Genomic DNA, 24,817 nt, shown 5'->3' on the forward strand with positions numbered 1-24,817 from the left:
ACCCCAGTGCATGCTGGTCCTATACCTGTCTCTTTATTTATAGAAACAAAATGGCCCTACAGCTCTTAGTGTCCAGTCCAGCATGTTACTTAAAGAATATGGAATCATAACAGAGACGCTGTACACATATGTCTGTATTTAATTCTTTGTATGCCTACCTAAATACACAGTGACACATCATAAACATATACACCAATAGTTTGATCAGTTTCAACAATATGCTGAGTCTATGTCCGTAACATCACATACTATTTTATAATCATTACATCTTTATAATGAAAGAAAAAATTTAATTAGATTTTGCACATCTTAAAAATTAGATGACAGGATACTAATGAAGGCTTGACTTGAAAAACAAAACAAAGACAAGTTAAAAAATGTGTCTTGCCTACATGCAAATGTGTAACTGTGGTTACGGGTTCAAGGCAACAGCTTCAACAAAAACCATCCTGATATGTCTAATTACTAATATGTACTAAAGTAGGAATATGTATGTATTTTCAATGATAGCAAAATTTGATTGATTTCATACAACCTATGTTTAATATTGTGGGTAAACAGCATACTTTTACACTTTTACAGATTTTGAGCATTACACCTTACAAGAGAAGTAACATTTTTCAGTACAATTTGCCATAATATGTATGAAATATACACATAAATTAAAAAAAAAACAAGAGTGGAATCCATGTTTGGGAGGAAAAATACTGAAAAGGGGCTACATTGTGAAAATCATCACGTCTTTACTCTCATAAGTGTCTGAGAAAGAGACATCCTGCTTCTGACTTATCGATTCACTTTTCAGAGTTACATATTAAGGTGAAAGCTTTATCTCTAATCCGATTTTAGTTTTCTTCAGCCTCTTCATCAGCATGTGTTTAATGTCGCGAGTCTTGAAACAGTATATGACTGGATTAACAGCAGCAGGAAAAAGACTGTACAGCAATATCAACCCAATGCGGACATCTAAACTGAAAGAAAATCCAACAGCATAAGTCACATAAACAAAACATCTGGGTAGATAAAAAAGACATGTGATAAATATTTGTGAAGTACAAGTGGATAAGGTTCTTTTGCGCCCTGCAGAACTGGACATTTTCATAATAACCACAATAATAGAAATGTAGGAAAACAAAATGAATGCAAGAGGAAGCAAAAGACAAAACATGGCTAAACAGAGTGAAGTGACTACAACAATTCTAACATCGTCTCCACAAGCCTGGCTTATTATGGATATGTTGTCACAGTAGCACTGAACAATGATGTTTGATTTGCAGAAAGGTAAAGTTAGGGCATGGAGTACAACAGCTATCATCAAAGGCAGAGGTATGAACCAAGCAAACCCACACAACACAGATATGACACTGTTTGTAATTAGAACAGGGTAACGAAGAGGAATACATATTGCAACAAATCGATCAAGAGCCATTACCAGCAAGATGAAAGATGTTACTGATCCCAAATAATGAACAAAGAACATTTGCGTAAAACAGCCATAAAATGAAATAACACTATTGTCAAACCAATATTTTGACATGATTTTTGGCAGTGTCACAGTGCCAAATGTCAAGTCATTCAGGGCCAGGTGACAAAAGACCAGATATGTTGGCTTTTGCAGGGACTTTTCATAGGCAACAAATGATAAAATGAAAATGTTCCCCAATGCAATTGCTAGGTAAACAAAAAAAAGAAAAGTTGATATGGGTCCATAATACTGTGGTGAAAGTCCAGGAAATCCAAGGATGAAGAAGCTTTTCATCCTTGTTACATTGGTGATCATAATTTCAGTAACAAATTTGATTAGAGCTTTGAAATATTGATATGAGAATATACTATTAACATGCACTATAACATTTATACATTAATCATTTTCCAGAAATCATTAAAAAAAGCTATTTAAAAGGTGGTCTTAGAAAAAAGCAATTAATTAGATGATCTCTGTTACATACTTTGAGTATGGCTTTTGCTTCTGATTGCAGCTCTATATTCAAAAGAGTGTCTGGGTGGTAGGCAGCATCCATCTTTTATGAGGTCTGACCTGTTGTATCCTCAATGGACACCCTTCAGCACACCCTTCTCTCTTCCTGCTAAGCTAGCTTGTGATAAATTATTCTTGGTCAAAAAGTGCTGTTCCCTGAAGATTTGGCAGTGCATTGGCTGCAAAATTCCATGCCAATAACTGCAGTCTGGAGAAACAAGTACTAAACAAGAGTGTACATAAGTAAAGTAAGTCAGTAAAATTTTATTTATATAGCACCTTTCAAGATAAAATCACAAAGTGCTTCACCAAAGCTAAAACATAAAAACAAAAATCAGCCAAAGGCAAGTTTAAAAAGATGAGTTTTTAGCTGTTTTTTAAAAGAGGTGAGTGAGTCCACAGATCTCAAACTCAATAGGAGAGAGTTCCAAAGTCTGGGGGCCATAGTTACAAAAGCTCTGTCACCTTTTGTTTTCAGCCTCGTGTGCTGGACAACAAGCAAGCCCTCATCACATGACCTCAGGGGCCTGCTGGGGATGTAAGGATGTAAAAGATCACTGACATATTTTGGTGCTTGTCCATGCAGAGTCCTGAATGTCAAAATCATAATCTTAAAGTGGACTCTGAATTTTATGGGGAGCCAGTGCAGCTGGATCAGCAGGGGTATGGCATGGGAGTACTTGATAGACTTGGTCAAAGCCTTGCGGCAGCATTCTGAACATCCTGCTGATGTTCCAAGGAGGTATTACATAAACAGGTGAACAAGGAATTACAATAGTCCAAATGAGAGGAAACAAATGCATGAATGATCATTTCCAGTTCAAAGCATGAAACAATAGGACTCAGCTTCACAATGTTTCTTAAATGGTAAAAACAGGAGCGGACCAGAGATTTAACATGAGCGTCCAATGTCAGAGCTGGGTCAAAAGTAACACCAAGATTCCTAATAGAAGATTTTGCAAATAAACCAAGAGAGCCTAAAGATAGAAAGACGATGATTATTAAAAAGGTTTTTTAATAAATCAACATTGTTATAGGAATGTAAAAATAAATTAAAAACATCAGAAAATCTAGCAGCAGTAGAGGAATTTAAAATGCAAGAGCTAACCACATGTCAAATAGGAGAGAGAGACAGATGGAAAGACAGGAAAAAACAATACAACAATGTCCAAAATAAAAATGTCCTCAGAACTAATAAAATCACTGGTTAATCCTTGTCAGGGTTTCTGGGTCGTTGACCCAGTATTTTCAGTTCATGTTCACTGTTTATCTACTGCCTGTTCCACTTCCTGTTTTATTGTGTTAGCCTTGGTCTGTGTGCATTATGTTCAGTCCTCTTCCCATTTATCATTAGTTCATTATGTTCAGCTGTGTACTCACTGGTCTCTCATTATCATCATTATCATCAGTCTGTGTATTTAAGCCCTCTGTTTCTACTCGTTCACTGTCGTGTCATTGATGTTGATGTTATGTTGTCCTTCCCGTGTGTTCCCTCAGTTCAGTCAGCCATTCAGTTGTTCAGCCAGTCAGTGTCCGTTCACCCTCTGTTCATCCACTCCTTAAAATAAACCTTCACCAGTCTTCACCTACCTGCGAGTCCTGCATTTGGGTTCCTTCTTCCTCACCTCCACACAACACCTGACAATCCTAAGGTAAAAACAAGGTCCAGTGTGTGATTAAAATCCCTGACTATAACCAGTTTGGACAGCTTCAAAGTGGAGGATAAAAAGTCAATGAACTCCTTTAAAAATTGACCATTTATGCCAGGTGAGCACTACAGTGTCCTCTCTCGAGAGCGGGAGAGGGATAGGCCCTGACCGTCGACACTCCCGGCCCCTGGGCCAGGGACAGGGAGGTGTCAGAAGAGGTGGGTCCAGGTGCTGCCTACATGTCCAGAAGCAACCACGGAGTTTGTCTGGGGTCCACCCATGTGGCATGTGACAGTGACGCAGCAATCACGGCCGTGAATCTAAAAGAAGTCCTGGTTTTCATTGACGATCTCATTGTTTTTGCACCAACTCTTGAGGAACATGAAGCTTGCCTGATGAAAGTTCTCACCAGACTCAAAGATTTTGGCTTGAAGCTTTCACTTGAGAAATGCGTGTTCTTCCAGACATCTGTGAAGTATCTGGGCCATGTAGTGTCCCAGGCTGGTGTTGAAACTGATCCGGACAAGATTTCCACACTCACTTCTTGGCCAGTGCCAAAAAACTTGAAGGAATTAAGATCTTTCCTTGGTTTTGCTGGGTACTACAGACGTTTTGTCCAGGGATATTCAGCCATTGTCAAGCCGTTGCATGATCTCACTGCTGGTTATCCACCTTCCCAGAGGAAACTGAGACAAACTGTAAAGCCAGAGAATTACCTCAACCCCAAAGAGCCATTTGGAGGACGATGGACGCAAATGTGTCAACAAGCTTTTGAGTCCATTATTGACAAACTCACTTCTGCCCCAGTTCTGGCATTTGCTGATCCCAGAAAACCATACACACTCCACACTGATGCCAGTCCCACAGATCTTGGTGCGGTGCTGTATCAAGAGCAGGATGGAAAAAACAGAGTCGTAGCATATGCCAGCAGAGGTCTTTCTTGGAGTGAGTCAAAGTATCCCGCCCACAAATTGGAGTTTCTTGCTTTGAAATGGGCGGTGACTGAAAAATTCCACGACTATCTTTATGGTGCTCAGTTTACAGTTGTGACAGACAGCAACCCATTAACATACCTCTTATCATCAGCAAAACTTGACGCTACCGGTTACAGATGGCTTTCAGCGTTGTCCACTTTCACCTTCAAATTAATCTACAGAGCAGGAAAGCAGAACGCGGATGCTGATGGTTTGTCTCGCCGACCTCATGGTGAACTGTCTGATGATCCTTTGTCACAGAAAGAACGTGAGCGAATCTGGAGATTTGCATGGCAACATCTCAATGAACCAGATCATGTCTCTATTGACCAGCATACCATCAAAGCAGTTTGTGACCGTCATCTGGTGTACAGTTCAAGCACTGATCCTGATCTTGCTCTGGTGTTATCCATGTCTGTCAATGTCAACAGTCTGCCTGACAGTTTCACGGACGACATCCAGTTCACCTCCATGGTACTCCCCCAAATCTCAACAGCTGACCTTGCAGCCAAACAACGCCTTGACCCTGTCATCCGGCATGTCATAGCTCAGGTTGAGCGAGGAGAGTCCCCACCGCCATTCCTGAGGGAAGAACTTCCCGATTTACCTCTATTACTGCGAGAAGTAAATAAACTGGAGCTCCATAACACCCTTCTCGTCAGGAAGAGACAAGTGGGAAGTGACTTCACATACCAGCTAGTGCTACCTGAGGAATATCGACCAGTTGTACTACACCACCTACATGATCAAATGGGTCACATGGGAATTGACAGAACGCTGGACTTGGTCCGTTCCCGGTTTTATTGGCCTAAGATGACGAGTGATGTGGTCAATAAAATAAGACACTGCGAAAGATGCGTGAGACGCAAATCTCCATCTGAACGAGCCACACCTCTGGTCAATATCAAAACCTCTCATCCCATGGAACTGGTGTGTATGGATTTTCTCTCTGTGGAACCAGATCGTGGAGTCAAAGTCATAACTGACCATTTCACAAAATATGCCATTGCTGTGCCAACACCAAACCAGAAAGCCAGGACTGTTGCCCAATGTTTATGGGACAACTTTCTTGTGCATTATGGTATCCCAGAACGCTTGCACAGTGACCAAGGCCCTGACTTTGAATCCAGAATCATCCGAGAGCTTTGTGAAATGGCTGGGATCCACAAAATAAGAACCACTCCATACCATCCAAGAAGCAATCCTGTTGAACGGTTTAACCGAACATTACTGGATATGCTAGGAACACTCACAGCTCAACAGAAATCCCATTGGAAAGATTTTGTAAAACCCCTGGTGCATGCATACAATTGCACAAGAAATGATGTTACAGGTTTTTCACCATATGAGCTTATGTTTGGCCGCCAACCTTGCTTACCGGTCGACTTGGCCTTTGGACTACCCCTTGCCAAAGAAGGATCAACATCCCACACACAATATGTGGAAAAACTAAAGTCCCACCTAGAAGAAAGTTACAAGCTGGCCATCGAAAGCTCAGAAAAGGTGATGAAACGTAACAAAAACAGATTTGATAAAAATGTCACTGCATCACAGCTGAATGTTGGAGACAGAGTTCTTGTGAGGAACGTGTGGCTAAGAGGCAAACACAAGCTTGCAGATAAATGGGAGTCATCTGTGTACATTGTAGTGAAGAAAGCCGGCACTCTTCCTGTGTATACAGTTCGACCCGAAGGCCAAGACAAGCCCCTGAGAACTTTACATCGAGACCTCCTACTGCCCTGTGGGTATTTACCACCTGAAAAGGAAAGGCTTACTAAGCAGAAGAGAAAAATGCCTGTCTTACCCATGTCTCCTGTATGTGCTGATGCTGATGACAATGACGAAGAGGAACTCGTCTCATACCTACCTGTTCCTTTCTCTGCTGAACCAGTCACCTTCACAACAACCATTGACTTACCCAATACTGCGCAACCTGTTCCACTTATCAACCAGCCAGATGTCCCTGTAGTATTGGCTACAGAGGAAGAGAATGCTATTCTCTCAGAGGAACCTGTACCTATTGAAGAGGAACAAGTTATTGCTAACGGAACCTTGGAAGCTGGCTTTGAGCCAGTTGACCTTGCAGAAACTTCACACGATGAAGAAAGTCTGTCTTGTGATTCAGAAGCATCCAGAAATAACTTGTCACAACACTCACCTACTGAATCATAGCCTCTCAGTCCTGAGGCAGAACCACCCTTGAGGCATTCAACCCGCACCAGGAATCCTCCTGATCGGCTGCAATACATCAAGCCTGGTAAGCCTCTGTTAAAGAGCGTTCAGACCTTTCTCCATGGGTTAAGTTCTGTCTTCTCCTTCGCTCTTCAAGATGATGAAGAAGAGGAGACAATGCCTTCACACCTCAGCCAACCAGTCATTCGCTGCCAGCCTAGTCCATGTACGAGGACGTCCATGAGATTAGGGGGGGAGAGTGTAACCACGGTAACTTCTGACCCCACTTCCGCCAGTCCCTTTATTGTGGCGGGAATGAACCCTGTATAAGTTCCGGGTCAATCAGCTGCATGTCCCTGCTCCTCTGGCTGCTGTTGTCCCTGTGGTTGGCGTACTTGTCAGATATCGACAAATTTTACACTAGACCAGTTGACAGCGTGCAATAACCCGGCCGATTCATTCATCTTTACACTACCTCACAATCGACTCAACGGTGAGTTATTTGTTTGTTTTGTTTTGTCACAATTAATGAAAATGCGGAGCTGCGATCGCACATCCGAAATCGCCGGTAAGCTAATGCTAGGCTAGCAACAGTAAGTGCAATTACTAGTTTTATTTATTGAATATTGTTGTTTTTGTTTATTCCATTATGGCCGAATGTTGACTTAATGTATCTAGAGTTAACGAGTGATTTGATTTTTGTAGTTTTGTCCGTTTTGGATGTTTTTTGTTACTTTTCTGATGAAATGCCAAAATGGCCTATGAGATTTTGCATGGAGTTAAATTCCATTGAGATTATTGAATCTGTTGTGCAACACCTGTGATTAAATGAGTTTTGTAAATATATGTGAGTAACTTTGGATAATATTTATTAGCTTTATTGCTGATATACTTTGATGGGACCTATGAGAATGTTTTTCTATAATAGTATTTTGAATGAAATTCATTATAAGAGATGATGGTTTGTTGATTGTTGTATGAAACATGGCATTACTTGTCTTTGTTATTTATGGATTTATGTATTTATTTTGTCACAGCAGTAGAAAGAACTCTGCAACTGAGTTTTGAACAAACTGCAGCATGTCCAGGGCTTTAATAGGCAGACAAAACTGGACAGCTTTGCAGTAGTCCATGCTGGAGGTATAAGGCTGGAGTCTCAAGATGTTATTTAGATGAGAGTGGACAGTTGTAGAGAGAGATATTTAATATGAAATGCGAATTAATTCAGTGGTTATAATGGCTGTAGGATGTGATAGTGAGTGTTTGATTGTCTGTCTCTCTGTTATCCCTGTGATGGAGCGATGCCCTCTGCAGGGGTTGCTGCTATTTGCCTAGCGTCCCTGCAATGGTAAATTTGATGTGGTTAAAAAAAATGTTAATAGAGCCCAAGTTCATGTTCTTATTCTGATTGAGGATTGATTTAAGACTTTCCCATAATGAAAGTGATACAAGTGCTAATAGAAGACAAACAATTCACAGCAGAAAAAGTCTGTGGAGGTGTCTGAAATTTATGGTGCTTTGGAATTAAAAACAAAGTCAGAATAACATTTACTAATCTATAATATGCCAATTTGCTTATCAGATAAAGAGAGACATGTATGATGCAAAGCTCTTTTCCTCAAATAACATATATGAACACTATATACTTTCCTTAAAGTTGCTTCAGGAATTTGTTTTGTTTTATTTTGTTTGTTTGTTTTTTCTGAAAGGGTTGAATTATGAATTCCTGACTGAGAGAGGTAATGCTGCACTAATGAATTAGACTAACTATTCACTTTAGCTAAAGTTATTAAGTTAGCTAAAGAGTTGGGATGCTGTAAGACATAAATAAAGCTAAACTACAAAGGTTTGGACACTGTTTTGCATGTTTCCCTACTGTAGGGGTCTCTGCAAGCATACAGGGCTCTAAGAGGGTACAAGATGACAACTTTGGAATTCTACTAGAAACAGTCGAGCATATTTGTTTGTCAAAGCTGAATCCAGGGCGTATTTAGCTAAAAGCTACAATAAGCATAAAAGTTACTGTATGGCTATCATTTGTTAACATGACGCTCGTTCTTATACATGTAATACATTTATTACCAACCTGAGAGTTTATCCGCTGGTCATTCGACATGACTTCTGAAGTCTTAATTCAGCTCAAGATGCTGTAGATTCCCATCAGTGACACTTTCGGTCCACTAGTAAAACGTAGTTCTATTAATCTGCGCTCTGGTTCCGGTTCATACTCTTGAACCGGAACCGGATGCAAGTCACAGAAAACGGAATTTTGGAAATGAAATTGAATTGTAGAACTGAAACTGAATGGTGAGAAGTGAATCTGAAATTATTCGAGAACTAAATTTTTAAAGGATAAAATACAGTTTCAAAGCAAATGAATTCATTTTCAAACTATAAAATTGAAGTTCAATTTAGTGATGATAATTTTCAAACCAATAAATTGAATTTCAAATTAGGCTAATTCAAATTTAGTTTTTAAAAGCCTTTATTCAAGCTACAATTCAGATTCAGTCCGAATAATTCAAATTTAACTTATTCAAATTCAGTTTCTGATGGCACAGATTTCTGCCCATATAAATGACCGTCTTTCAGATGCTGTAGTTACCTCCACAGAGTCACCACCAGACTGGTGTTTAAAACTCCTTACGCAATTTCAAACACTTCAATTCAAGATTCCAAGAACACTGTGTTGATTTCTACTCTCAGAAGTCCTCACTTTATCTCAACTGTAGGTGTCATGATCCTGGGTCTTTTGACCCAGCGTTTTAAGTTTGAGTTCATTTTGTTCATTAGGTTATCTAAGTTCATTTGGTTATTAGACTCCTTGTGTTTTCTTCCCCTGTATTTAAGTTTCCCCTCAACCTTCGTGTTTCATGCTGCGTGTCATTTGTTATCAAGTTTGTATTATTATGCCTAAGTGTTTCTAGTTATTATTTCCCCCTCGTGTTTCCAACTATGGTAAATCTCCCCTGCTTTTCATGTGTTTCATGTCTGTGTCTTACATTGTGAAGTTTGGGTTGTCATGTCTACGTCTCATTATGTTTCTTGTTTTATTGTGAAGAGGTCTGGTGTTTCTGTGTTCAGTTTTACTCTTCCCCTGTGGCGTTGTTATGTTCATGTTGATCTACTGTGCCTTTCTGTTCCATGTTTCAGATCCCTATGTTCTGTCTCCCCCAGTCTGTTAAGTCCACATGTCTTGAGTTCCGTCAGTGTGTTTCCTGTTTTACTTTCACAGTCTGTTCTATGTTAATGTTTCTAGTTTTGCTTCCCTTGCCTCGTCCTGCTCAATTACTTTCCCACTGTGACGTCATCATGTTCATGTGTGCCAGCTGTTTCCTCATGTGTCTCCACTTCCCCTAATCACCTCCTGTGTATTTAAGTCCTCTGTTTTCAGTGTGTGTTTGTCAGGTCGTCTGTTGTTCACGCCATGTTCTCCATGCCATGTTTCTAGGTTTCATGTCCAGGTTTTTCCATGTTGTTTGTTTAGTTCTCCCAGTTTAGGTTAATGTTAGTTTTATTTCTGTTTGCCTTGCCCGTTATTTGTACCTTTTCTGCCAGCCTCATTAAACGGCTCGCTTTTTGTTACTCAAGTTTTGATCCAAGTTCCTTGGTGTCTGCATTTTGGGTCCACTCTTCACAATACATACAGTCTGCTCTCGCCAGACTGTGACAGTAGGTGTAAAAGGGATGGTGCTAAAGGGGGAATTTTAAATTTAATTGAAATTAAAATTTGAAATCATACACACATACATATATTAGCAAAATTTGTTATAAATGATGATTAAGCTGCATCATTATTTAAAACATAAAAATATCACAGTAAATAATAGAAATGATGCATTTTCCCCCTCTAATTTATTCAGTTGCATACCTGTTTAAAATGATTTAACAGACACTACAATTAATCCCTTCTATAATTACATTCCAATACAATTTCTCCTTAAAAAAATTATAAACAAAGTGAAGCATCCCAAAAACAGAAAAAGTAAAACATACACCTTAATATTATACAGCAAAGCTCTTGTTATTGTGTGGTTTTTAAATTAAAAAGCAAAACTAAGGAACTAAATGTTAAACAGCCAATTTGATTAACATAGAACTACTTTGTGCTCTGAGATTATTTTCTAGATTCAGTAGAAGCAATAAATAATTTAAGTCACATGCCAGGAAGTGTCGACTCTGTACCCTGCGAGAGATACCACTGAAAATCAACTATATAAAACTTTTCTATACACTAACCAAGCAAAAGACTCCTTAATGAAATACAAGAATCACTTTGGCTCCCCATTAGAATAGGATAATTTAAAGCATGTTAAGGTGATGTTTTTAACGAGTTACTAATAGCTGCAACCTGAGCTTTTTCTGGAACGATTCTTCTGCAGAATTGTTTCAACAAGCTTTCTCTCATGTCTTTTGCTCTTAAGCAGTATATGAGTGGATTGATCATTGGTGGGGCAAGGCTGTACAGCATGATGATCACTATTCGCACATCAGCACTAAATGTAATGCCAACATTTTGGGCTAAATATACAAAACATCTGGGTAAAAAATAAAGGGAGATTATAATCAGCTGAGTACTACAAGTGGACAATGATTTCATGCGGCTTTGCACATTTGCTATCTTATACACTGCTATAAGAATAGAGCCGTATGAGAAAATGATGAATGCCAGAGGCCCCAGTAGCACAACCATTGCAAATACAAAAGCAGGGATGGCATAAGGGGTCCTGTCAGTGCACGCAAGGACTGTTATACCAATATGGTCACAGAAGCAGTGAGTGATTATGTTTGAGGCACAGTAAGGAAGAGGATATGCTCTAATGACCATCATTAAAGGGGATGCCTTGGCAATAATCCATGCAGTAATACTAAGAATTAAAATATTCGATTTTGTAAGAATATGTGAATATCTGAGAGGATGGCAGATAGCCAAATATCTATCTAAAGCCATCTGAAAGAGAATGTATGCAACAGCTGTGCCAAAATAATGGACAAAGTACATTTGGATAAAACAGGCAGTAAATGAAATGCTTCCTGATCGAAACCAATATCTGCTTATTATCTTAGGTAAAGTGGTTGTGCTAAAGAGAATATCACATACACTCAGATTTAAAATGATAAAATACATTGGCTTATGGAGGCTGTGGTTGGTTGCAAATAAAAAAATAACCGTAGCATTTGCTATCAGAGTTATCAAATACACAAAAAACAATACAGCTGAGACAAGACCATAGTACTCTTGATGAAGTCCAGGGAATCCGGTAAGGACAAACTCCGTCACACTGCTTTGATTTTCCACAGGCATGATGGAGGGGAGACGTCCTTAAAACGCTAGTAAATATAATACTTTAGATAAAACACTTAAGGCTCATCATTTACATGATGACATTCAAACTCACAATAAAGTACAGCATCAAACCAATTCATTTAGATTCTTTTCACTGTACTGTTAACCCTATTGTACCATTTAATGCATTTATATTGCTAAGATTATGAATTATTGTTTTTAATCCTTTTTGATTACTTATTTCTTTTAACAAAGGATTTCGATCCATGAATGTTTGTATACAACCAAAGCTTTTTTGTGTTAAATTTTAACAATATAAATTAACATAGTAATGATTTAGACTTTAATTAGCTCAGTTTATATATACCTTTCTCATACAGCCTTGGGGTAGACTCTGCTGACTTGTCTCCTGGTTCTCTGCTTAAAAAGACTTCTTGCACTATATGGCCTTGTGATGAAGGTGTGCTATTGGCCATTTTTCTATTCTCTGTGGATCAGTCAGTGCTCAATATTCAGTCAGTCCATGAGAGCATCATTAATGGTATTTTTTAGTAAAGGAAAAAGTCCTTTACTACGGAGCCCCACAAGGGACATGGGAGAAAAAAAATTATGATGAACTTTTGCGAGATCTCGCAAAACAAACTCGGGATCTTGCAAAACTTTTACGAGATCCCGAGTTTGTTTTGCGAGATCTCGCAAAAGTCAGTCTTAATTTTTTTTTCTCCCATGTCCCTTGTGGGGCTCCGTACTTTACCAGTTACTCTTAAGATTAATTAAAAACTGTATACATGCTCAAAGTACTAATTGTGTGACATGCTTAAGTAAAAAAAAGTATATTTTAGGTATTTATATGTGTATCTATTTACATTTGGTGTCATTCAGCTTTTTGGACTTCAATAAAGATTATGCATAATTATTTAGTAGAAGCTGTCATGGTCCTGGGTCTGTGATCTGGGGATCATGTGTTATTTTTTTGAGTTTAATGAATATTATGAGTTTTATTCGTCTTTCTTAATCATTTATGGTTGTGGTGTGATCTGCTCCTGGTTCCTCGTTTCCCTGTGTGTTGTCGTGTCAGTTTTGCTGCCCGATCAGGACTGGAGAGTCCCTGCCTTGGAGCCAGCCACACCTGCAATAATCACTCACCTGTTGCTGATCTGCCTAATCAAGGGGCTCTACTTAAGAGAGCAGTGGAGCAGCAGTTGGCATGGGATTGTTAAACTAGAAATACAGTTAGTGTGGAGCTTGTGTTTTCAATACTCTCTTGTTGGAATGGTTAACGTGTTTAGTTGGCCGGTGGATGGGACAGTACTCATTGTGGCATCTCTTGTTTCCAGGTTGATTACGGAAACGTGTGCAGGGAGCAGTACACAGTTGAACACAAGCACCAGGGAGGACGAAGCACTACCACGCATCACGGAGAGGAATCACCGCACGGGGAATTGGAAAAGCACACACTGTGGATTGTTGGCACTTTTTTCTGTGTAAATAAACAAACTTTCTCCATTCTAAAAGTCCAGCATTTGGGTTCTCCTTCAGCCAACCTTGACAGAAATGAGCTAAATTTAGTCGTAAATAAGCTGAAAGCCATCTAGGATTGTTTTTGTTGTTGTTAGAAAATGATATTTCTTGCTTTGAAAGCACAACGTTTGTTTACAGTGTTGGTCAAGTTACTTGAAAAAAGTAATCAGTAACTAATTGCTAATTACTCCTCCAAAAAAGTACCCCATCACTTTACTGATTACTTATTTTCAAAAGTTCTTAGCTACTTAATTACATTTTAAAAACATGATACAAAACCTGATTACGTAATAAAGCAATAGAACTTTTAGCCCAGACCTTTCTACTTATTCTGCATAATCTATCATATAAAATGTAATCAAATGAAAAAGTCTCTTTTTAAAACTTGTTTTATTAGTTTTAATCTTAACTTTATGCACATTGCATCAAGCAAAAGTTATATGCAACAGTCTTTGACTTGAAGAAATTTGTTTAACATTTAAACCTATTTTCTGCATATTCCAGCATATAAAATAACATTTTTTGTTTTTACACTCACTCTTTCAAATAGATGCAAGTAAAACACAGCAGAAAATAAATAAAATCAAAGACTTAGTGGCACTAAGTCCTGTTGCTCATAATTCTATTTTCACCTGTTTAGCAGGAGTGGGGCATGTGGAGGTTTGCCCTGGTGCAGGTTTTTTTTTTTTTTTTGCTAACTTGTTGCCTTACAAAACATGTGATTTATTGCCTGTACTGTTTGGCAGTGTAGCAATCAGAACAGTTGTTTGAAGGTCAGAAAAAATGATCAACAGATTTATTTTCCCAACTGCACCATTACGGCTTTTACTATACTGGTCAACTTGACACAGTATTAATGATACACGCCATGTTTCGAGGCAGCAGTAAACTAATATAGTGTGCATTTGTAAGTACCTGTTTGTACACATGTGTGAAAACTTGTACGCTTGTGTGCACCTGTGTGTGTGAGCTTGTGCTCATAAGATTTCTCCATTTAAGTATCTAATAGTAGGTTTGGGGAGCCACAGCCTTGACCCCATTTCATAAAGCAGGCATGGAGGAGACCCAGGCCCCAGACATCCATAGCCCCCCTAGAGTACAAGAGCAATCACAGCACCCACCTAGAAAAGTGTTAAGGAGAGCCCTTGACAGGGATCACCCAGGGGCCATGGTGCAGAAGCCACAGGAGGCCTCAGCGGCGAGCCTGCGGGCTCCACAGGCAATCTGGCTAGCAGACTGTGTACCGGGCCCAGAGACCCCCAGCAGGGGCCCAATAGAGCCAGGCCCCACCAAGCAGCCATCAGGAGTGAGCCACTAAACAGCCAAACACCCACCCAGAGACACAGAGAACCACCAATGCAGCGGTGTGTGTTGGCACCAGCAACTCGCAGTGAGTGTGGTGGGGGGAAATAGGCCATCACACCTGAAGGAGCCTAAGATGTTCTGAGAGAGTGAGAGTGTAAGACCTGACCTGACACATAGACATATACAATCAGAATCAGAATACTTTATTAACCCCTAGGAAATTATGTCACAAGCATGCATTTCCAGCCTCATGCACACACATACAAATACTCACATGCTCGTCCAACATGGAGACACACAAAAATGTTGTTTGCTTTTCCCCCCATTGAACAGCAATTTTAGCTTTTTTTTAATGTGAATTTTCACTGGTGCTATAATTTAAATATAACACTATTCTAAATGTTGTCCTTTAAATTCAATAATAAATAGGTTAAAATCATGTTTTTAAAAAAAAATAATTTATTAACTGCATATTTTTTTACAGCCAGCAGAATTAATTCATTCCACAGTTACAGTGAAAAGATTTTCTTCTTAACAAAAAAAAAAAAAAAAACTCAACAAAAATTAAAGCCACAGAATGAAGCAAAAACAGGAAAAAACAAATGGATACCTTGTTACAAGGGCAGTCAGAAAACATTTTAAACTTGTGAAACAGTATAGATATTTGATAGATGTCTTTCATCATTCTGTTTACCGCTGTTAGTGTCCTTACTGATTTACTCTGAAGGAGGCTGTCAGTGCGCAATGCTGTTTTTGTTGCTGTTATCTGCTGTTAGCCAGCATTAGTGAAGCTTCCTTTGAAGTCGATCAAACATTGTTGCACTTGGAAACTTAGTGAATAAACTCTCATGTGATGTGAGAATACAGTCAAACTGCTTATCAGAGGGAAAAATGTGAATTTAGTACACTCGCAGCTAAGCTGTTCTTGTTGGTTAGTCAGCCATTTTCAGCTGTCAGGAAACTGGAGAGTCGCGTGTGTAATCTGATGACAATAAATAATTGCGATTGGGAATATGGAGGATAAATAAGCATGTTTATGGCCATTTTTTGAGTCCAGACTTTAGTTCAGAAGATGAAGCTTAAAGTGAGGAGAAAGTGGATGAAGTGGAAATAAGGCAGGAGAGAGCGCATGGTGAAAGGCATTATGAGAAAGATGCATATGAAGTGATCACATATAGTTTGAAAAACATATTTGGTATCCTAAAATTAAAAGTTACAACTTTTAAAAACTTACAAAGAGTACTGCGTATGTGCCTGGTCTCTAGCAACATACATAAAAATGTTATTAGGTAGAATGTCTTGGCCACTGTATTCAAGATGGTGGGGAAACTTCCACAAACCAGCACCTGCTCCTCTATATTTCCAAATAAATAATTGGGTGGTGTAATTACACATTAATTAAAGTATATTTATCAGGAAACTATTATTTTTTATATTAGATAACCTTAAGAAATTACTTAGTATAACTTTAAATTAAAAAAAAATGGACATAAAAAACTACTCGATTTTAATAACAAAGAGTAGGTAAGAAGAATTTTAAATTTGGTGAGGGCATAAACACATGAAAAAAAGCACGTGAGAAGTTCAAAGCCTGGTTTGTTTTATCAGTAGAAAAACGGGGTCAATAGAAGCAATAAACATATTCTGTCACATTCCAGGAAGTGCTTACAAATGTTTTTTTTAACGTTTGTTCCCCTGTTTCCTGCAACAGACACCACTGAACATCAACTACAGCAACTTTTTTTTACATAAATCCAGCAAAGGTTTCTTTCATAAATGCAGTACAACAAGACAATCTATTTGCCTTCCCTTTAGAATGATTTACATTAAGGCCTGTTTGAAAGATATGTTAACTTATGAGTTACTAATAGCTGCAACCTGAGCTTTTCGTGGAACAAGTCTTTTGCAAAATTGCTTCAACAAGCTTTCTCTCATGTCTTTTGCTCTTAAGCAATATATGAGTGGATTGATCATTGGTGGGGCAAGGCTGTACAGCATGATGATCACTATTCGCACATCAGCACTAAATGTAATGCCAACATTTTGGGCTAAATATACAAAACATCTGGGTAAATAATAAAGGGAGATTATAATCAGCTGAGTACTACAAGTGGACAATGATTTCAGGCGGCCTTGCACATTTGCTATCTTATACACTGCTATAAGAATAGAGCAGTATGAGAAAATGATAAACGCCAGAGGCCCCAGTAGCACAACCATTGCAAATACAAAAGCAGGAATGGCATAAGGGGTCCTGTCAGTGCACGCAAGGACTGTTATACCAATATGGTCACAGTAGCAGTGAGTGATTATATTTGAGGCACAGTAAGGAAGAGCATATGCTCTAATAACTGACATTAAAGGGGATGCCTTGGAAATAATCCATGCAGTAATACTAAGAATTAAAATATTAGATTTTGTAAGAATATGTGAATATCTGAGAGGATAGCAAATAGCCAAATATCTATCTAAAGCCATCTGAAAGAGAATAAACGAATTGACTGAACCAAGATAGTGAACAAAGTACATTTGGATAAAACAGGCAGTAAATGAAATGCTTCCTGATCGAAACCAATATCTGCTTATGATCTTAGGTAAAGTGGTTGTGCTAAAGAGAATATCACATACACTCAGATTTAAAATGATAAAATACATTGGCTTATGGAGGCTGCGGTTGGTTGCAAATAAAAAAATAACTGTAGCATTTGCTATCAGAGTTACCAAATATACAAAAAACAATACAGCTGAGACAAGACCATAGTACTCTTGATGAAGGCCAGGGAATCCAGTAAGGATGAACTCAGTCAGAACACTATGATTTCTCTCAGGCATGATGAAACAGAAATTTGTTTAAAACACTGGTAAACATACAATGCTTGAGAAACCACCGTTAAGCCTTATCAATTACACAATCTTAAATTTACAATACAGTATAGTATTAACTCAAAGATTTAATCCGACTAATTGTTATTGTTATTATTTTTCAATTCTTTTTCAATTCTTTTTCTTTATCAAAGCCTTTTGATCTAATCATGTTTCATGTGAAAAATAAACATTCCGTTTTATTGTAAATCTTTAACTATGCACATAAACATAAGGATGAGAAAGACTTTAATTAGCTCAGTTTATATGTACCTTTCTCATACAGGATGAGAGAAGGCTCCGCTGTGTTGCCTGCTGATTCACTGCTTAAAAAGACTTCTTGCAGTGTGGTATCATGATGGTGGTGTTCGATAGGTTCACTTTATATTCTCTGTGGATCAAGCCAAGCCTACTTTATTTATAAAGCACTCTAACTGAACACTGACCAGAGTGCTGAAAATAAAACAATAAAAAATAAAAATACATAAAATCAAAAACAGTGACAGTAAACAATATACAACACCAACATCAGAAAGACATTAAAATCCAAATAAAATTGGCCTTTCTATACGGTGTTAAAAGCCAAACCAAAAAGGTGCATCTTCAGACCAAAATGAAAGATATCAAATTGGAAAGACTTTGTAATTTGTAATGGCAGTGCATTCCAGAATTTGGGAGCCGCAATTGCAAAAGCCCGATCTGAGAGACCGACGAGGGGTGTGAAGGTGCAGTACTTAAGAGAGGTAGTGTGGGGCAAGACCATTTAAGGCTTTTGAAACCAAATTAAAGAACCCTAAAATGCACAGGTAGCCAGTGTAGTGAGCATAAAACAATAGTAATATGCTCCCTCCCTTCTCCGTTTACCAGTTAAAAACCGTGCAGCAGCATTTTGCACCAGTTGAAGACATGACAAGGGTGCCTGGCTACTACCAAGGTACAACAAGTTACAGTAATGCAGCTGAGTTGTAATAAAATAATGGATTACTGTTCTAAAATCAGCTATCTTGGAAAACCAAGATAACATGACTACCTAAAGTTGTAGCCAGGAGGGTGTCTTTAACAACTCTAAGCAACACACCGCATGGACAATGAAATGTCAAATAACACAAGCTTATGATCTGAAACACGGCATCTAAAATCATGAAGTTAGAAACAGGCCGATGATGGGATAAAACAACATACAATGTAATATCCACATACTTGTGTAGGTCCAGTCACTAGGACCAGGCATCATAGCGGCTAAGATGAACAGGGATATGACTCAAAACATGAGTGAGGCACAGTAAATAATTGGCAGGAATAACAGAGGGGTGAAACACCAGCTCCTGGTAGACAGAACAGTCTCGAGATTGCAAGACTAGAGTGACCAAACTTTGTACTGCCTGGATTGACTACAAGAAAGCCTATAACTCAGTGGCCCACACATGGATCCTGGAATGCCTAGAACAATAAAAGATCAACAGGACCCTAAGAGCCTTCATCGGGGATTCAATGGGGATATGGCGAACAATAGTAGAGGTCAATTTCAGACATCAAGGACAACTGCAATTACTTGGGAATCCCAAAGACATGTCCTGAGTAGTCAGCTGAATGGTAAGAACAAGATCCCTGCAATCAACACCTACGCCCTGCCAATGATCAGGTATCCTGCCGGTGATTAGGTTCCATGCTGGGATAATAAACTGCCCAAAGAAGGAGATCAAAGCCACTGACATCAAGACAAGGAAGCTTGGATTTTAACCCAAATGCACCACCACGAGACTGTGGGGACTGTACGCTAAGCAGAAGGAAGGAGGCCAAGGACTGGTGAGTGTTAAAACCACTATCCATGATCACATGATGACAACAAACATCCATGAGTACATCAGGAAGATGGCCACAACTGACCATGTATGTACTAAATACCTCAGGCAGCAGAAACCTGAGAAAGAAGAGGATCAATGAGAAGAACCATTGTAGAAGGACAGGCCCCTGTACTGTATGTACCACGGGGAGGTATAAGACGTGGCTGACATCAAGAAATCCTACCAGTGGCTGAACAAATCTGGACTGAAAGACAGCACAGAGGCACTAATAATGGCAGCACAGGAACAGGCTCTTAGCACAAGATCGATAGAGGCCAGGAGGGCCTCTAATTTTCTCTCTAATTTTCACAAACAGATTCTTCATTTTTGGAAAATGATGTTTACACACAACTTTTCTCCTCATATGTCGACCCTATGGAACAATAGAGTGATAACTGCTAACAAAAAATCATTATTTATCAGGAACTGGTTTGAGAGTGGTATCTTGTTTGTAACTGACTTGCTGGATTTGAGTGGTGCTCTATTGGATTACGTGTCTTTCTCAAAGAGACACAACTTTAATTGTCCATTAAAAGAATACAGAAAAGTTTGCTGTGCTATCCCTTTGGCCCTAAGGCAGCTGATACGCAACACAATGCTACACTCTGAGGTCAATCCAGCGCTGCCAAACCTAAAAATTGGTAACTGCATCCTAAATGATAGTAAATGTAACAATAAATTTATCAGTGTAAATTTTAAATCTATTCTTTTCCAGGGGTTTAACTCAGGTAGATATTTGCAGGCCCTTCATGGGGACCAGTCACTCATGGAAAAGGCGTTCTCAAAATTCATTCAGTGGCCTGTCTCCCCAAAAGTAAAAGAAACTCATTTCAAGATAATTAATAATATATATCCTGTGTCTGAATTTTTAAAGAGGAGGTTTAAATTTGAGGTTAACCAGTGTGCATTTTGTGATTCAGCCTGTGAAACATTACACCATTTGTTTTTCTCATGTCCTGTGTCAGCTGCCTTTTGGTTAGAACTACACAGCTGGTTATCCCTCAAGATCAACGATATTCCCCAGTTTAGTATTTCTGATATTATTTTCTATATGGCTAAACAACATCCATCTGTCTGTACTGTGATTAACATTGTCATCCTGTTAGGTAAATACCATATACATTGTTGTAAATGGAGGAATAGAAAACCATCCTTTACTTGGTTCATCAATGACTTTAAACATTATTTCATGTCACTTAAAAAACTGAAGTCAAGCAGATTTGCCGCAATCTATAATGACATTTCCCATTTGCTACTGTTTTGATTATTACCTATATTGTGTATCAACCTGTGCTCCTTTTAATTTCTTCCCCATTAATACTGTGGATCTTTTGTCTAGCCCCCTCCCCCCATATCCTTGCTGTTAGTTTTGTTGTATTGACTATGTTCTTTTTTTTAATCCTCCACGAGAGTTCATTTGCACTATAAGGTGTTATTTTGTTTGTGACTGTATTGTTCAGAAAAAAAAAAAAAAAAAAAAAAAAGATCGATAGAGGCAGGGGTTTAACACACCAGGCAATACCTTAGGTGCAGGCTGTATAAAGATGCCCCTGAGACAATCCAGCACAACAGCAGGGTACAAAATGATAGCAGTCAGGGCATACATGGAATACCATAAGCACGTGGCTGGCATAGTATGGAACATCTGTGCCGAGTACGGCCTGGAATTCCCAGATACAGGCAGACAAACTGGTGGTGGCTAACCAACCTGACATAGCAGTGGTGGACAAGCAGAGGAAGACAGCAAAATTTAAAATTATTTTATTTATTTATTTATTTCTACACACAACACAATAAATTTATTCTATAGTTACACATCAAGTGATTGTCTCATTAAGAAAAAACAAAGAATCCCCCCCCCCTTCCTGGGACAGTACAAATGTTGTGGTATGTTTTGACATTTACAAAAGAAAATTCTGCCCTCAGGTCAAAAATGAAATGTACATTATCTAAGTAACAATTTGATTCAATTTAATTTATATAGTGCTAAATCACAACTGGTGCCTAAAGGCTCTTTAACAAGTGGGTAAGACAAAATTTGAATCTATTCAGGTCACAAATACATGAAATGGAAAGCTGTGTGAGACACTGTGAGTGTGAAGCTCAGCCTGTTTTTTGAATATCGAACTCTGTTTGTGCTCCCTTAAAAACTTGACAGAACTCTGCATACATATCTGGGGTCAAGAGAACATATAAAGATACCGGGTTACAAGTAAGGAAATGCTTGCTAATGGTTTTATTTCATCTGTAACCTGCAACAAATAGCACTGGATCTCAAGTATATGTAATTTTTATATGTAATTTTTCTCCAACAACTCATGGACTTTTTCATGCAATACAAGAATCCCAATGACTTAAACTGTTTAAAAGATCTGTTATTTGTGATTTATGATATTAATAACTGCAACCTGTGCTTTTTGTGGAATGGTTCTTCTGCAAAATACCTTCAACAAGCTTTCTCTCATGTCTTTTGCTCTTAAGCAGTATATGAGTGGATTGATCATTGGTGGGGCAAGGCTGTACAGCATGATGATCACTATTCGCACATCAGCACTAAATGTAATGCCAACATTTTGGGCTAAATATACAAAACATCTGGGTAAAAAGTAGAGGGATATTATTATCAGCTGAGTACTACAAGTGGACAATGATTTCAGGCGACCTTGCACACTTGCTATTTTATGTACTGCTATAAGAATAGAGCAGTATGAGAAAATGATAAATGCCAGAGGCCCCAGTAGTGTAACCATTGCAAATACAAAAGCAGGGATGGCATAAGGGGTCCTGTCAGTGCACGCAAGGACTGTTATACCAATATGGTCACAGAAGCAGTGAGTGATTATGTTTGAGGTACAGTAAGGAAGAGGATATGCTCTAATGACCATCATTAAAGGGGATGCCTTGGCAACAGTCCATGCAGTAATACTAAGAATTAAAATATTCGATTTTGTGAGAATACGTGAATATTTGAGAGGATGGCAGATAGCCAAGTACCTATCTAAAGCCATCTGAAAGAGAATGTATGCAACAGCTGTGCCAAAATAATGGACAAAGTACATTTGGATAAAACAGGCAGTAAATGAAATGCTTCCTGACTGAAACCAATATCTGCTTATGATCTTAGGTAAAGTGGTTGTGCTAAAGAGAATATCACATACACTCAGATTTAAAATGATAAAATACATTGGCTTATGGAGGCTGCGGTTGGTTGCAAATAAAAAAATAACCGTAGCATTTGCTATCAGAGTTATCAAATATACAAAAAACAATACAGCTGAGACAAGACCATAGTACTCTTGATGAAGTCCAGGGAATCCGGTAAGGACAAACTCCGTCACACTGCTATGATTTTCCACAGGCATGATGGAGGGGAGACGTCCTTAAAACGCTAGTAAATATAATACTTTAGATAAAACACTTAAGGCTCATCATTTACATGATGACATTCAAACTCACAATAAAGTACAGCATCAAACCAATTCATTTAGATTCTTTTCACTGTACTGTTAACCCTATTGTACCATTTAATGCATTTATATTGCTAAGATTATAAATTATTGTTTTTAATCCTTTTTGATTACTTATTTCTTTTAACAAAGGATTTCGATCCATGAATGTTTGTATACAACCAAAGCTTTTTTGTGTTAAATTTTAACAATATAAATTAACATAGTAATGATTTAGACTTTAATTAGCTCAGTTTATATATACCTTTCTCATACAGCCTTGGGGTAGACTCTGCTGACTTGTCTCCTGGTTCTCTGCTTAAAAAGACTTCTTGCACTATATGGCCTTGTGATGAAGGTGTGCTATTGGCCATTTTTCTATTCTCTGTGGATCAGTCAGTGCTCAATATTCAGTCAGTCCATGAGAGCATCATTAATGGTATTTTTTAGGAAAAAGTCCTTTACTACTACTAAATTTAGTCGTAAATAAGCTGAAAGCCATCTAGGATTGTTTTTGTTGTTGTTAGAAAATGATATTTCTTGCTTTGAAAGCACAGCGTTTGTTTACAGTGTTGGTCAAGTTAGTTGAAAAAAGTAATCAGTAACTAATTGCTGATTACTCCTCCAAAAAAGTACCCCATCACTTTACTGATCACTTATTTTCAAAAGTTCTTAGCTACTTAATTACATTTTAAAAATATGATACAAAACCTGATTACGTAATAAAGCAATAGAACTTTTAGCCCAGACCTTTCTACTTATTCTGCATAATCTATCATATAAAATGTAATCAAATGAAAAAGTCTCTTTTTAAAACTTGTTTTATTAGTTTTAATCTTTTAACTTTATGCACATTGCATCAAGCAAAAGTTATATGCAACAGTCTTTGACTTGAAGAAATTTGTTTAACATTTAAACCTATTTTCTGCATATTCCAGCATATAAAATAACATTTTTTGTTTTTACACTCACTCTTTCAAATAGATGCAAGTAAAACACAGCAGAAAATAAATAAAATCAAAGACTTAGTGGCACTAAGTCCTGTTGCTCATAATTCTATTTTCACCTGTTTAGCAGGAGTGGGGCATGTGGAGGTTTGCCCTGGTGCAGGTTTTTTTTTTTTTTTTTGCTAACTTGTTGCCTTACAAAACATGTGATTTATTGCCTGTACTGTTTGGCAGTGTAGCAATCAGAACAGTTGTTTGAAGGTCAGAAAAAATGATCAACAGATTTATTTTCCCAACTGCACCATTACGGCTTTTACTATACTGGTCAACTTGACACAGTATTAATGATACACGCCATGTTTCGAGGCAGCAGTAAACTAATATAGTGTGCATTTGTAAGTACCTGTTTGTACACATGTGTGAAAACTTGTACGCTTGTGTGCACCTGTGTGTGTGAGCTTGTGCTCATAAGATTTCTCCATTTAAGTATCTAATAGTAGGTTTGGGGAGCCACAGCCTTGACCCCATTTCATAAAGCAGGCATGGAGGAGACCCAGGCCCCAGACATCCATAGCCCCCCTAGAGTACAAGAGCAATCACAGCACCCACCTAGAAAAGTGTTAAGGAGAGCCCTTGACAGGGATCACCCAGGGGCCATGGTGCAGAAGCCACAGGAGGCCTCAGCGGCGAGCCTGCGGGCTCCACAGGCAATCTGGCTAGCAGACTGTGTACCGGGCCCAGAGACCCCCAGCAGGGGCCCAATAGAGCCAGGCCCCACCAAGCAGCCACCAGGAGTGAGCCACTAAACAGCCAAACACCCACCCAGAGACAC

The 24,817-nt window shown here is 38.5% G+C and overlaps 4 protein-coding genes across 4 annotated transcripts; all 4 read right to left on the minus strand.

Annotated features, from left to right (window-relative positions):
• Positions 1–759: 759 nt before the first annotated feature.
• Positions 760–1,807, minus strand: LOC113036358 (olfactory receptor 52E8-like). Its single transcript, XM_026192675.1, has one exon. The coding sequence runs from the start codon at positions 1,778–1,780 to the stop codon at positions 815–817; it is 966 nt and encodes a 321-aa protein (XP_026048460.1). The 5' UTR covers positions 1,781–1,807; the 3' UTR covers positions 760–814.
• Positions 1,808–10,781: 8,974 nt separating this feature from the next.
• On the minus strand, positions 10,782–12,221 carry LOC113037021 (olfactory receptor 2AT4-like). Its single transcript, XM_026193715.1, has one exon. The coding sequence runs from the start codon at positions 12,076–12,078 to the stop codon at positions 11,086–11,088; it is 993 nt and encodes a 330-aa protein (XP_026049500.1). The 5' UTR covers positions 12,079–12,221; the 3' UTR covers positions 10,782–11,085.
• A 4,519-nt stretch (positions 12,222–16,740) lies between these two features.
• LOC113036529 (olfactory receptor 2AT4-like) lies at positions 16,741–17,718 on the minus strand. Its single transcript, XM_026192938.1, has one exon. It carries the CDS (start codon positions 17,716–17,718, stop codon positions 16,741–16,743), a length of 978 nt encoding a protein of 325 aa, XP_026048723.1.
• Positions 17,719–19,909: 2,191 nt separating this feature from the next.
• LOC113036369 (olfactory receptor 2AT4-like) lies at positions 19,910–22,954 on the minus strand. Its single transcript, XM_026192689.1, has 2 exons — positions 22,030–22,954; positions 19,910–20,315 (listed from the first exon to the last, which is right to left on the minus strand). The coding sequence occupies exons 1-2, from the start codon at positions 22,952–22,954 to the stop codon at positions 20,245–20,247; spliced, it is 996 nt and encodes a 331-aa protein (XP_026048474.1). The 3' UTR covers positions 19,910–20,244.
• Positions 22,955–24,817: the final 1,863 nt, after the last annotated feature.

This window comes from Astatotilapia calliptera, chromosome 14, assembly GCF_900246225.1.
Source record: "Astatotilapia calliptera chromosome 14, fAstCal1.2, whole genome shotgun sequence".
Taxonomy (NCBI): Eukaryota; Metazoa; Chordata; class Actinopteri; order Cichliformes; family Cichlidae; genus Astatotilapia; species Astatotilapia calliptera.

What these genes read in the sequence shown, in the direction of transcription:
- LOC113036358 (XM_026192675.1), bottom strand. Translation starts at nt 1,780, where the DNA reads ATGATCACCAATGTAACAAGGATGAAAAGCTTCTTCATCCTTGGATTT.
- LOC113037021 (XM_026193715.1), bottom strand. Translation starts at nt 12,078, where the DNA reads ATGCCTGTGGAAAATCAAAGCAGTGTGACGGAGTTTGTCCTTACCGGA.
- LOC113036529 (XM_026192938.1), bottom strand. Translation starts at nt 17,718, where the DNA reads ATGCCTGAGAGAAATCATAGTGTTCTGACTGAGTTCATCCTTACTGGA.
- LOC113036369 (XM_026192689.1), bottom strand. Translation starts at nt 22,954, where the DNA reads ATGCCTGTGGAAAATCATAGCAGTGTGACGGAGTTTGTCCTTACCGGA. An exon ending in AAGCTTGTTGAAGGTATTTT is followed by an intron (nt 20,316 to 22,029) that starts GCAGAAGAACCA and finishes TATCTACCTGAG; the next exon opens with TTAAACCCCTGGAAAAGAAT.